This window comes from Mesoplodon bidens (genome assembly GCF_964165515.1).
Source record: "Mesoplodon bidens genome assembly, contig: HAP1_SCAFFOLD_401, whole genome shotgun sequence".
NCBI lineage: Eukaryota > Metazoa > Chordata > Mammalia > Artiodactyla > Ziphiidae > Mesoplodon > Mesoplodon bidens.
In genome coordinates, this window is record NW_027672540.1 from 348,750 (window position 1) to 361,543 (window position 12,794).

Here is a 12,794-nt window from a genome sequence, read left to right on the forward strand (position 1 = left end):
CAGGGACCGGGGTAGGTTTACGACTGCTTCGAGGCCTGGGCCAGGCGGGTGGGAGGCCGTGCCGAGGGCTCTGGAGCTCCGCGGGACACGGCCCTCAGCCTGTCTCCGGCCCCCAGCTCACCCGCCCGCCCCGGGGCCAGAGCAACTGGAGGGCCCTGGGAGAAGGCCGAGATCCGTCTTTCACTGCACTCTCTGCCGTGAGGACCACGGCCAGGCTGGTTGCTGAAGGAGCTGTACCTTTAAGCGCAGCTACGGGCTGCGCGCCCGCCCCTCCGCCATTACATTTTCATTTCCCAGAAGCCTGCAGCATCTGCGCGTTGCCAGACCCTCATCCTCAAGTGTTGTTGGCACTGGCTCCACACACTTTCACTCTTCATCTCATACCAACACGGCTTCGTGTTTCTCCATCCGCTGGAACCATCCTTTCCACCGTCACTAATGAACTCTGTGTTGGCCACTCCACTGGTACATACTTTTTTTTTTTTTTTTTGCGGTACGCGGGCCTCTCACTGTTGTGGCCTCTCCCGTTGCGGAGCACAGGCTCCGGACGCGCAGGCTCAGCGGCCATGGCTCACGGGCCCAGCCGCTCCGCGGCATGTGGGATCTTCCCAGACCGGGGCATGAACCCGTGTCCCCTGCATCGGCAGGTGGACTCTCAACCACTGCGCCACCAGGGAAGCCCCACAGGTACATACTTTTAATCTCTTCACTGTATTCAATAGTCGAGAGACATTTAATTCAATGGTTAATTCTCCCTTTGTCAAATGAGCTACTATCGTTTAGATTCCTTCCTAAGAGGCACTCCTGGATTTCCTCATTCATCTCTGTTTCTTCTTTTCTAGACCATTTTTTTTCTAGACCTGCCCTTTCTACATAATTCCTAAATATGGTGCTTTGAATAACCTCCCTCTTCCTCATTGGATTTCAAATGAGTTAAGAAATAAAAGAAGTAGGTTAAGCATATGGGAGCAAAATACAGTATTTGTAAGTGATGACGTCAACATTTAAGACTGTGGCTTATACATGTGGACTAAGAGTCTTCCTAATAACAGACCCTGGATATAGACAGAGTCACTCAGACAATCACAGTTTAGAACCATCCTACCTACACACACTTTGTCAAAGGTGGCTCCCTAGAAAAAGAGGAGAGGAAAAAACAGAGCTAGGCTTAAGCACGATCATTATGCAACTGAATACATGCCATTATGAGAGGATGTGAGAGGAATGAAGAGAACCCAGCAGTGCTATGTTTCTTCTCTGTGGAAGGAAACATCATAGATGGGTGTGAATGGGTACAGGCAATCCCCGTAACAGCTGGAACTCTGGAGGTTGTATAAAGAAATAAAAGCCATAAACACTACGTGACAAGTAAGTGACAAGTCTATAAACAGATGAGGGAAGACAACAGAATGAGAAAGGCCTTCCTAGGCTACCCAATAGAAAATAGCATCCTTACCCACTTACCCAATGCTTGTTTTCCTCTTATACCACTTACAGGCTGACACAAATAGTTACTCATTTATGATTTACCTAAATTACAAAAAAAAAAAAATCCTTGAGTACAGGATCCAAGATGTTTCCTCAGTATCTATAACAGTAACCTGAATGAAGTAGGCATTGTTGAGTGAATGAATAAATGAATTCAAAAACAAGACAAATATATAAAGTGTCATATCACTTCCTTGATGGAAGAGACTGCTGCTCTCTAGGCTTCAAGGAGGTACAATTTGAGCTGGACTATAAAGAATACAATTGTTCTAAGTAAGATGGTGAGAAGACCATGACCAGAAGCAAAACTGAAAAAAAATCACGAGGCATTTTGGGGTCTGTGATATTTATTAGCATTGACATTACATGAACTTCTTTTTTATTGCTGTAGTGTAAAGAAACATCATAAAATATGTGGGAGATTAAAATCACACATTTAATTTTTTAATTTATTTTCCCAGCAAAATGATTAGAAGTTACTGACTTTAATGTGTACCTTTATAAACTTCTATGTTCTGGAGAAGAATACATGGTGGTGGTGGTGGTGTGTGTGTGTGTGTGTGTGTGTGTGTGTGTGTCTGCAAGTGTGTATGTATAACCCTCCCTACAAAGAAATAATATTTAAATAGTACATGTTTATTAAAAAACATATAAATCATATTTTAAAAGTCTTTTTTCTTATCTACTTACTTCCAAAAATTACAAATGAATTATTGCCTAAATTTTTCCCAAACTGACATACTGGCAAAGGCATTTTTCCTCCAATTACTATAGTCTATATATTTTTCTTACTTCGAAGTTTTTTAGCAGAGTGAGTTTTTTTTATTTCTTTTTTAATTTCCTGGGTTCAGACACGTCCTATAAGTAATCACATGCTATTTTATTTTCTGTGGGTTCTGTTAATTGCAGTAAGATGTAATGTAGCCTGAAAAATAATATGTAAAAAGAGTCTATGCTTATTAGCTGTAAGTTGGTTCACTGAAAAACTAACGTGAGATTGCAAAATATTCTAGTATTCTTTTTCTTCAAGATCAAAATTTCAAAAGACTATGGAGCAATCAAGAATAGCACAGATAAGATTCCTGCTGTTTCTCACTAGGGGGTTGAATAATCTTCTGATTCTTTTCCTATAATATTACACAAAATTGCTTGTATTAGGCAGTAGCCAGTATCAAAAGAACACAATTATGAGTGAGATAGCTTTCTATGATCTATAGACTATATCTGATTTTTAATTTTGCATTTTATCCATATTGATTGGATAAATGTGAAGAGTACCTATTAGATTGAATAGCTTAGCTTACAAATGAAATTTTAATGGTTTTAGTTTGCCTACACATTTTCAAGCTTTTAACTGTCATTTAAGACCTGAATTTTATGTGGCTTTTTACTCAGAACTTAGCCAAAAGACCTAGAAAGGTCGATTTCATTGCTCTTCTATCTGAAAGATATTTTAGTCAAACTAAAGAACTGAGTGCATTTTGTAACCATCATATTTCAGCGGAGAATACTTTTTAAAAGTCCACACCATTTGTGGCCCTCTGAAAATTTTGTCTGCCCTAGACAATTAGCAAGGTCCAACAGAGGGGCCAGTAGGCCAAGCATATTTTATCATTGCCCATTGTGAAACTTTGGGCAAGAAGAATGTTTTAGAACTCTGATCTTTAAAAACTAGTGTGTAACTGTATTTCTACTAGTCCTCAGGCATGCATGATGATTTAGAGAACATTAATTATTTATGAAGCTTTTCTAATAAAGGGCACATATACTTTTCCTACCACACGTGGATGTATTAAGCATACCTTTTTTTGAGGTGAAGATAAAAATCGCTCTTGCAAATATTATTTTCATTCAGTAACTGAAGAAAGAATAGCTACAAAAGTCAATGCACATTCAGAAGTGACAGTACTATCTCTGAAAAGAAATTTATTTACATATATTCTATATAATTTCAATTTGGCATTTTGTACTTTGGTTTTTAAAAAATTACAATAACATAATTGCATAGTTATTATTTTAATAGCATCATTTGACTTACTGATTTTGCTCTGATTTTTTATTGTTTGTGTTTTCCAAAATTATAAATGATAGCGCTATTAAAAATTGGTGATTTAATTTTTGGGGAGAATCTTTAGAAACACTGTTATCTCCTTGGTGTATAACAAATGACAGAGAGTAAAAGAGCAAATATGGAAAAAAGGAAGTTAATGCCAGCATTAACTTGAGTCTTCCCTTTTCATGTTCCTATCTATGGTTTTGTTTTATATAACTCATGATTAGTTTTTTCTATGTAAAATATATGTCTACATAATTACCTCTCTTAGAAGTATTAACTAACATTAGGTAAGGAGATAAATAAATTATTAATTTTTCAAATATAATAATTTTTCTATTTCTTTTAATATTTTAATTGTTTTTCCATTCATTAAGGAGATGTTTCTTAATATACCAAATATTTATTGAGGGCTTATAAGGTGCTGAGTTTAGTTCTCATTCTCAAGGAGCTTAAATTATGTTAGCAATCTTCACCTGGCAAATACTAGTATGTTTCAATGTCCAAGAGAACAAACAATGATATGATACTTAATTTCTGTCAGATTAGCACCTCTTGCAATTTCTTTGTTACCTTGCAACTGTTTATTGATCATGCAGGATGACAAGGGCACTTCTAGGCAATGGGGATACACTGGAAGCCAAAACTGTCAAAAATTTTCCTTTTTTGAGTTTATTTTTCTAATGCCAAGCTCACTATCAAAGCAGAGCTCTGTGTGCCTGAGTCCAGCTCAGATCACCCAGCAGAAATACCCCACTGATTCAGTGGCTTCAGCATTGTTGGTTTAAGCCACTGAGATTTTGAGTGGTTTATTCTATAGTAACAAGTAATTGATATAGGCCAAGACACAATAAGCATAATATACAAATGAATAATAAAATATTAGAAGAGTTTTTCTCAAATATTTTGGAGTCAGGATTTCTGTGCTCTCTTAAAAATGGTTGCAGATCACAAAAAGCTTCTGTCTATGTTGATATCTGTTGATATTTACCATATTAGATATTAAAATAAACTTTTAGAATAAATATATTTGTTTAAAAGTGACAATAATTAACCTATTACAGGTTAACCTACTTTTATAAAAAACCTATACTTTTCAAATCCAAAATATAAAAATAGAAGAGTGGCATTGTTTTATATTTTTGCAAATCTATTTTTTTGCATATCTTACTAATTAGATAATAACTGGATTTATGTATTGCATTCTTCATTCAGTCTATTGAGATATGTTGTTTTCCTTGAAGAAAATGAAGACAAGCTCACCTCATACAGTTATGTAGTTGGAAGAGAAGGGTATTTTACCAGCCTTTAAAGATGATGCTGGATATATTTCTCTGATATGACATCAACACTAAATAACTATTAATTTCTTAGAGTTTGTTTGCAAAGTGGAATCTGTAACTATGGCAATGAATTCTTCATTTTCTCTTACATTAAAATCCACTGGTGATTCTTTCACTTTGAATGGGTCTCTCACATATGCATGATTTTGTAACTTCATATATTAGCCATTAAGAAAATGGTGATTATGTCTTATGTTGACATATTTCATTATACAATATAAAAAGTCACTACCAATTTCATCAGAAAAGCCATTAATACTGGGACACTGATACAAGTTTTCTAAAATGCTAAATTTTGCTTAAAAATTTAATTGTATATTGGCAATGTAGTGCCTAGCATTAACCTTTTTAATTGTAATGTAAATGCCTAACATTAAGCTTTTGATTACCAAGGCATCCATTTTAAAGGCATTTATTTATCTTGAATAAACATATTGCCAGCTGTATGACACAGCTACTGTCAAAATAACTAGATAAGGAACCAGACTGTTCTACCCAAGAAGGTCCCCTTTTAGAAAGCCCTGGACCTAGAGATTGTCATACTGAGTGAAGTAAGTCAGACAAAGACAAATACCATATGATATCACTTATATGTGGAATCTAAAAAAAAAAAAAAAGGTACAAATGGACTTATTTACAAAATAGAAATAGAGTAACAGATGAAGACAAACTTATGGTTATCATGGGGGAAATACTCTGTAATGACCTATATGGGAAAAGAATCTAAAAAAGAGTGGATATAAGTATATATACAACTGGTTCACTATGCTGTACTCATGAAACTAACACAACATTGCAAGTCAACTATACTCCAATAACAATTAAAAAAAGAAAAAAGAAAGCAAGCCCCGAGTGACCTAGATAACCGACAGCTTTTCCCTACCCTCACCCTAATTCCAACTCCTTATGTTTATGCACCAGTAAAGAGTTAGCTCACAAAATCCTAGGCACCCCACCTATAAAAGACAGAGTCCAAGTCCACACTCCCTCTCTTTCTCTCTACCCACGACACTTGCTGTGTGAGCCTCAGGTGTACCAGGTACCTTCCAGGACTTTGAGTAATAAATTGTCTTATTCGAAGCTTCCTGATGGTTTTGCTGAGGTACGTCCTGTAATCCTAATAAGAACTGGGAAGTCTGCCCAGTCACAACAAGGGCCCTGGTGGTGGTGAGAGGGGATGTCTGTTGGCACCAGACCAGGTGAGTCCCTCAGGCATTGGTAGCAGAGAACATCACCATCAGTAGGCTGAGACCCACACAAGAGGCAAGGAATTCTGTCAGGGGTTTTCCTTCAAGGGACAGGCTCACTTGGTTCATTTTCAAGAAATATCTGGAAATACCCAAGTCTGAACAACCATAGTTTGTCTGTCACTTGTTCTTTCAAGTAAAAATAAATGTTTTTTAAAAAATCAGCTGGCTTGGCTTGCATCTCAAATAATTGCACAAGTGTGTTTCCTCGAGATGACCTTTGTGTAATAGAAGTACTTATACACACGTCCCATTTCATCTACAGAAGATTAAAATTAGGTCCACTTGAAGATCCAGATATATGAAAATGAGTAATTGCTATCGATTTTTCAAGAGATTTCTTAAATAGGATTGCCTTTAAAAATGTGTAGGTACATGACGATGAAGAATAAAGTGACCATTCATGAATGTAGTATACTAGTCGACCACTGCAGTTCGGTGCCATCCCTGGATTTGTGCCAAAAGGCCAGCAGCTTTACCCACCATTGCTCTTGTGTCATCAATGCACATGGCAACACAGTGGAGAAAAAAACAAGTAATGCCATCACATTATTATGAAAATAGTCTGTGTGTTCCGGATAACCTATAAAGGCCTTGAGGACTCATTGAATGCTGCAGACCACATTTTAAGAATTTTTATAACATAAATACATGAAAGTAAATGAGTGTCATAAAGGCCATCAGGAGAATTGGAAAAGGGGATGATGCGTGATTTTAAAAAGAGTGACCTGTTTTAATGGTACTGAGAAGGCAATCTTTGAGTAAAGATGTAGAGGATGAGAGTATGAGTCACAAACATACCTGGGGGAAGAACCGACAAGGTAAAAAGCATAATTGAGGGGCTTCCCTGGTGGCGCAGTGGTTGAGAGTCCGCCTGCCGATGCAGGGGACACCGGTTCGTGTCCCGGTCCGGGAAGATCCCACATGTGCCGCGGAGCGGCTGGGCCCGTGAGCCATGGCCGCTGAGCCTGCGCGTCCGGAGCCTGTGCTCCGCAACGGGAGAGGCCACAACGGTGAGAGGCCCGAGTACCGCAAAAAAAAAAAAAAAAAAAAAAAAAAAGACCAATGAGAACCTCAGTCTAATTCCCAACAAGACGTGATTTCTACTATGTTGTTCAGAATGCTTTATGAAAGTATGGAAATATCTACATTAATATTTTTCTTTAATTTTTGAAGTAAACTATTCTTGTAAACACTTAAAATTAATTGTAAACAATGATAAATCTGATCTATCAGACTAGTGTTGCTTCATGAGTGGAGCGTTCTCTTGAGGGCTGTCTCTCTTGAGGAAGAGGAAGAAACACAGCAGGGAGATTGTCTGATCCTTTGAGGGGGCACATCATAAAATTGTGGGCTGGACCTCACCCATAAATTGCTAGAATAAGAGCTGGTCCTCTCCCATGAATATTTAAACTGTCCCTGGGAACCCTAGAGTGTTTTTTGTTTGTTTGTTTTTTAAATCACTGCTAGAAGGACCTAGTTATGCGCTGGAAACTGCAAAACTACACAAGCTGGAGAAGACTAATTTTCGAGGGGCAGTAAACATAATCCTAGGTTTAGTTATGGAGATGATGAATGTAAGGCAGGGTTTCTAAACTAAAAAACACTTTAAAAAATGTTTCCTCTGTCTCTTCATATCAGACCAAAATTGACTTTCTAAGAAAGCTGAAATACAACGGAAAAAAGCAATTCAGAGATATTTAGATATTTCAGACACGTTATGTTGAATGGTTCCTGTTGACCTGTTTTACACAAGATAGTCAAAATAGCTTCATGTGCTGCCATAAAATTTTCCAGTATTCCTATTTAGTATTTTTTACATGACGATTCTTATTTTCTTGATGCCAGTAAGTAATTACTTTTCAAAAGCAAGAACAGTGGGCCCGTTTTCTTATTTCTATTGAGTTAGTGTTCATTTTGGCAGTTACTATAATTGCATAGTGCTGAATTCAGGAACACTAGCCAGAAAAATAAAATGGGAACGGGTACAGTGCTCTTACGATTCACATACTAGTTTCCCTAAAAATGATTTCACAAGTGCAACACTCCTCTCTCTCCAAAGTCTTCCAAAACACTACAAAGGGAATATGATCGAAAGCATTTTTTTCCATCTCAAGGCAAAACAAGTGGAGGAAAACTAAAATATAAAAGGAACAAAGCACTCTCTATAATTACACTTGCAAAAATGTTTCATTTCCCCTAAATATCGCATATGTTTTCAATAGTACTTATTTTGCATGTTTAATATTATTCATAGTTACTGGAAAATACTACTCTTGAGAATCAAATCCTGTTATGTAGGAGAAGCCCACTTCTGTTAAACTAGTATGAATAAATGACAAAAACAACTTTCTATAATTTATTAGTTATTATGATTGTATTTTTAAAATAGATAATCTATTTCAAGAAAAGTTCTTCTGAGATAGAGGAGCTTCATCTCAAAAGTGATGGGAGAAAGATCTACAAAATCAAAGAATCTAGAAATGTAAATAGTTGATACAGAAAACAAAGGGAAAAGAATAACATTCCCAAATAGTTATAAAGTTTCCATTAAGATTTTACTAGTAGCTGGGGCCATTTGATTCTTCTTATTAAAGGAATAAGGAGACAATTTGTTATAAAATATTTATTATGTTGCTACTTTGTATTAAGTTAATATGAAAAATTCAAGCATAAAAATGCAATATCATTTACAATGAGGCCATAAAGTTACAGGCTATAACTTATGAGTGAGCAGAGTCTGAACCTTCTTTATGATCTTGTTGACATATAGTAGTTCAGGTTTCATTTGGCCTCTATGATAGTTACTTATAGTGAAATTTTAGGGCTACTCCTCCCAGTACCCCATTTTGCTAATTCCCCTGCCATAGTTTTCGTATATAGCTATTTCATCATTCCAAAAAGCAATCCAAGCAATGGTTATCCAATAAACTCTAAGCACTTAGTGAGCTTTCAACTAATGTTCATTGAAGAAAGACTGAATAAATGATTCTATTTCAGACTTAACTTTTGAATAAATATTTTATTCATCCATGGATAAAAGAATACTTAAGAAATTTTAAAATATATATCTTATTTTCTACATAATGTTTGGATTTTATAATTATCTAAGCTGATGTATTTGTTATATTTCAGATTACATCATTTTAGCAGGCTTTTGTACTATGTAAAAAGGCTACCTCATAAGAAGAAACATTGTTTTACATTTGAGAATTTTTTTTCAATTTTGTATTTTGAAATAATTATGTAATTATGGCAAGTTCCAAAAGTACTACATCGATTACATTGTAACATTTACCAAACTTCGGCTAGTGATAACCACTTATAAAACTATAGTACAATGTCCATAACTAAAAAATTGATATTAGTACTGTTGAAGAGGAAACATTTTTCCTCTATTCTTGTAGGTTCTTTTGCCTGGTCTACTAATTAAGTTGACATAAGACATTAACAGGAGAAAAAAATGAAATTTTGTGTATATGGAGCCTCACATAGAATTGAGAGGATTCAAGACAGGCAGTTAAGGCTTGTGTGCCATGCTGAGCTAAGGAGAAGAGGTAGGGGTCTGGGATTCCAAAGGGGAGGAAGACAATTTATAGGGAGATGGGAAGAACCAATGCTTGGTAAACAAATGTTTGTCATGCCACGTAGAGATAATGGGACAAGAGGAATTTCTTTTTTTTTTTTTCAGGCAATGCTTTATTTAGATCACCAAAAATAAGGTTTTATAGAAAAGGAACTGTAACAAGCAAATGTATAGCTGCAAATTTTCTTTTTGCCATCAATATCAACCCCCTCTAAAATATTCTGGGACTACTTTTCGGTTTCCAAGTAAAACTAATGTTTTGTTGCTCAGCCTCATCACAAGAATGAAAACGGTTTGCAAAACAATTTTGTTTAATGCTAACAAATAGTTTAAAAATGTGGTTATTGCTAAAAAGTAACTCCGTCTACTGAAACAGCCCAACCTACGCACACTTTCGTGAACATTTCACTGTGAACACAGCTGCTCTTTTCCCGCCGTCACAGATGACATGTACCGTGGCAAGGGTCACATGTTGGAGGCCGTTCAGGTACCTAGGAAGTAATCCTTAACAGAAATAACTACGGTAGGTAAGCAACTCAAACAAATGGGCCCGCCTCTGCCACACCCCCCCAAGGCGGGTGTCGCATTCGCTCTAAGGAAGGCCCACCAACTCCCTAGTTCTTTATCGGGAACCGAGAGTGCAAAGCTAGATAGAGAAGCTGTTCTTCCAGAACCATCAAAACCTTAATAAATCGCCCTGGGGTTCTTCGTGCTGTAGTGCGCCTCACAGGCAGCAACATAGGCAGACTCTGGGAAAAAGTCATCATGGTATTCTGCTAAAAACCTCAGAAAGAGATCAAAGTGCTTCAGTAAAGCCTTCAGATTCTTCTCAGAAAAGGACATCTTTCCAAGGATTTCTGGAAGTTTCACGAACAATCGCAGCAAGTGTTGCGCCCCATAAATGTAAGAGGGTGGAGGTGGCTGGTCACCTGGGGGGTAACTGTCGGGTACAGGTTTCCAGGAGAGGACCTCATTTATTTCATTAGTTCTTCTGCCTTCAAAGCCAGCAAACACCGCACTCCCTTCCTTGCTAGGGGTCAGAGGAACGGGTGAGGATGATCTGCTATGAACGGGTGTCTTCTTTTCCAGGTGCAGGAACAGCTTGGGCATGCTGGCAGACGCGTCCTGCTGCCGGCGCTTGGGCTGGGGCGAGGCGCTGCTCTCCGACAGCCGGTCGCAATTGGCCGAGTGGCGTGTGGACCGCCGCAGAGACTGCAAGGCTTCCGGCTCGGCTTTGCGCCTTTTGGGGGTGGCTGGCTCGCCTGTGGTGGGCTGACTCTCTGTGGACTGTGGTGTGGATGTATTCAACAAAGGTGGGCTTGGAGAGAGCTCCTCTGGGTTCCTATTAGTGTTTGTGGTACTTTCCTTAATCGGAAGAAAAAATTTGGACGAAGTCACCTTTTTATACTGAACTTGTTCATATGGATAGAGCAAAACCAATGGGAGAGTGTAATCAAAGGTTATTCTTAATCCATCCACCATCTCCTTACAAAGGTCAACGTTCTTTTCTGCTGGGATATAATGCACATTCATGTTGGCATGTGGCATAGCGTGATGGTGACGAGGCCTCTCATTGGCTGAAAAGGCTGCATTGATAGCAAAATGCTTCACGTATGATTCCAAAATAGTTATGATGTTGGTCTGGCACGGAAGTTTCACTAACCGTTTCCTCCTGTTGATATAGTAACAATCGTCCTCAAGCTTCTTCTTCAGAACTTCAGGGATTTCTATAGTTATTGTTCTTTCTTCCATTTCCTTTTTTGCATGCAGCTCTGGTTCCTCCTTCACTTCAGTCTTTTCTTCAATATCACTTTCTTCACTTATTTCTTCATCCTTTTCTTCACTACTGTCATCAGAAGAACTGCTTATTGAGTTTTCAACATTTTCATCTTTTTCTTCAGCAGGGAGGCTTTTTAAGACAGAATCCACACCAGGCAACCTGCAGCGCTTCTTCTTTCTTCCTGTGCTTCTCAGGCGAGCTACAGCTTTCCTTGCCAATTTACGCTGTAATCTCCGATTTTCATCGGTGTCACGAAGGACATGATCTTCAGCTGCCCATCTATCCCAGCTTCTGTTCCAACCATTAAAATGGATCAGATATTCTGGGATCTTTCTGCCTTTTTCGTCTTTCCCAACAATAACATCGACAATCTTGGCATCGTACAGCACTCGCGCCTTGGTGGGGTCAGGCTCGAAGCACAGCACTTCCTCCCCTGAGTGGAATTTAAATTTCATGCCCTCGCTCGCGCTCATTTGCTCATCGTAAGAGGAATTTCTTGATAAATAAGAACAATGGTAGCATTTTTGTGATAATATTTAGTCTTTTGTCCTCAATTCCTAAAAAACTCTTCAGAGCCATAAAGCGTCTTGTTATTCATAACAAGCTCTTTTGTGCCACAACTGGGTTTATGTTAACACAACTGGGTGACATTTGGAAGCACCTAAGGATGGGGGCTGGTTGTCAGGAGAACCAACATTGTGGTTAGAGGGTTGGAGCATTCAGTCCCACCCCAGGACATCTAGAGAAGGGAGAGGGGCTAGAAATTGAAGTCACCAATGGCCAATGAGTTATTCAATCTTGCCTAAGTCATGAAGCCTCCACGAACATCCAGAAGGACTGGGTGTGGGAGAGCTTCTGGGCTGGTGAACGTGTGAAGGTTTGGGGAGAATGGTGCTCTCAGAGCGAAGGGAAGCTCCCACCCTTTCCCCATGCCTTGCCCTACATATCTGGCAGTTCCTGAGTTATATCTTTTTATTAAAAAACTGGTAATCTGGTGAATAAATGTGTTTCCTGAGTTCTGTGAACCACTCTAGCAAATAATAGAACCCAAGGAGGAGGTTGTGGGAAACTCTGATCTACAGTCAGTCAGTCAGAAGCACAGGTGACACCTGGGCTTGTGCCTGGTGTCTCAGGTATGTGGGGTGGGGCAGTCTGGTAGGGCTGACCTCTTAACTTATGGAATCTGATGCTGTCTCTGGGTAGATCAGGTAAATGGTGTATGAATTGAGTTGAACTGAATTGAATTGTAGAATGCCCAGCTAGTGTCTGGAGAATTGCTTGGTGGTATGGGGGAAGC

General features: G+C 38.5%; 1 protein-coding gene across 1 annotated transcript; it reads right to left on the bottom strand.

Moving 5' to 3' along the window:
* Positions 1-9,639: 9,639 nt before the first annotated feature.
* Positions 9,640-11,970, bottom strand: LOC308610068 (MSL complex subunit 3-like; the record flags this gene model as incomplete). The annotated part of the gene is made up of 2 exons (XM_081259337.1): positions 9,640-10,221; positions 10,401-11,970. One exon carries the CDS (start codon positions 11,968-11,970, stop codon positions 10,402-10,404), a length of 1,569 nt encoding a protein of 522 aa, XP_081115463.1. The 3' UTR covers positions 9,640-10,221; position 10,401.
* Positions 11,971-12,794: the final 824 nt, after the last annotated feature.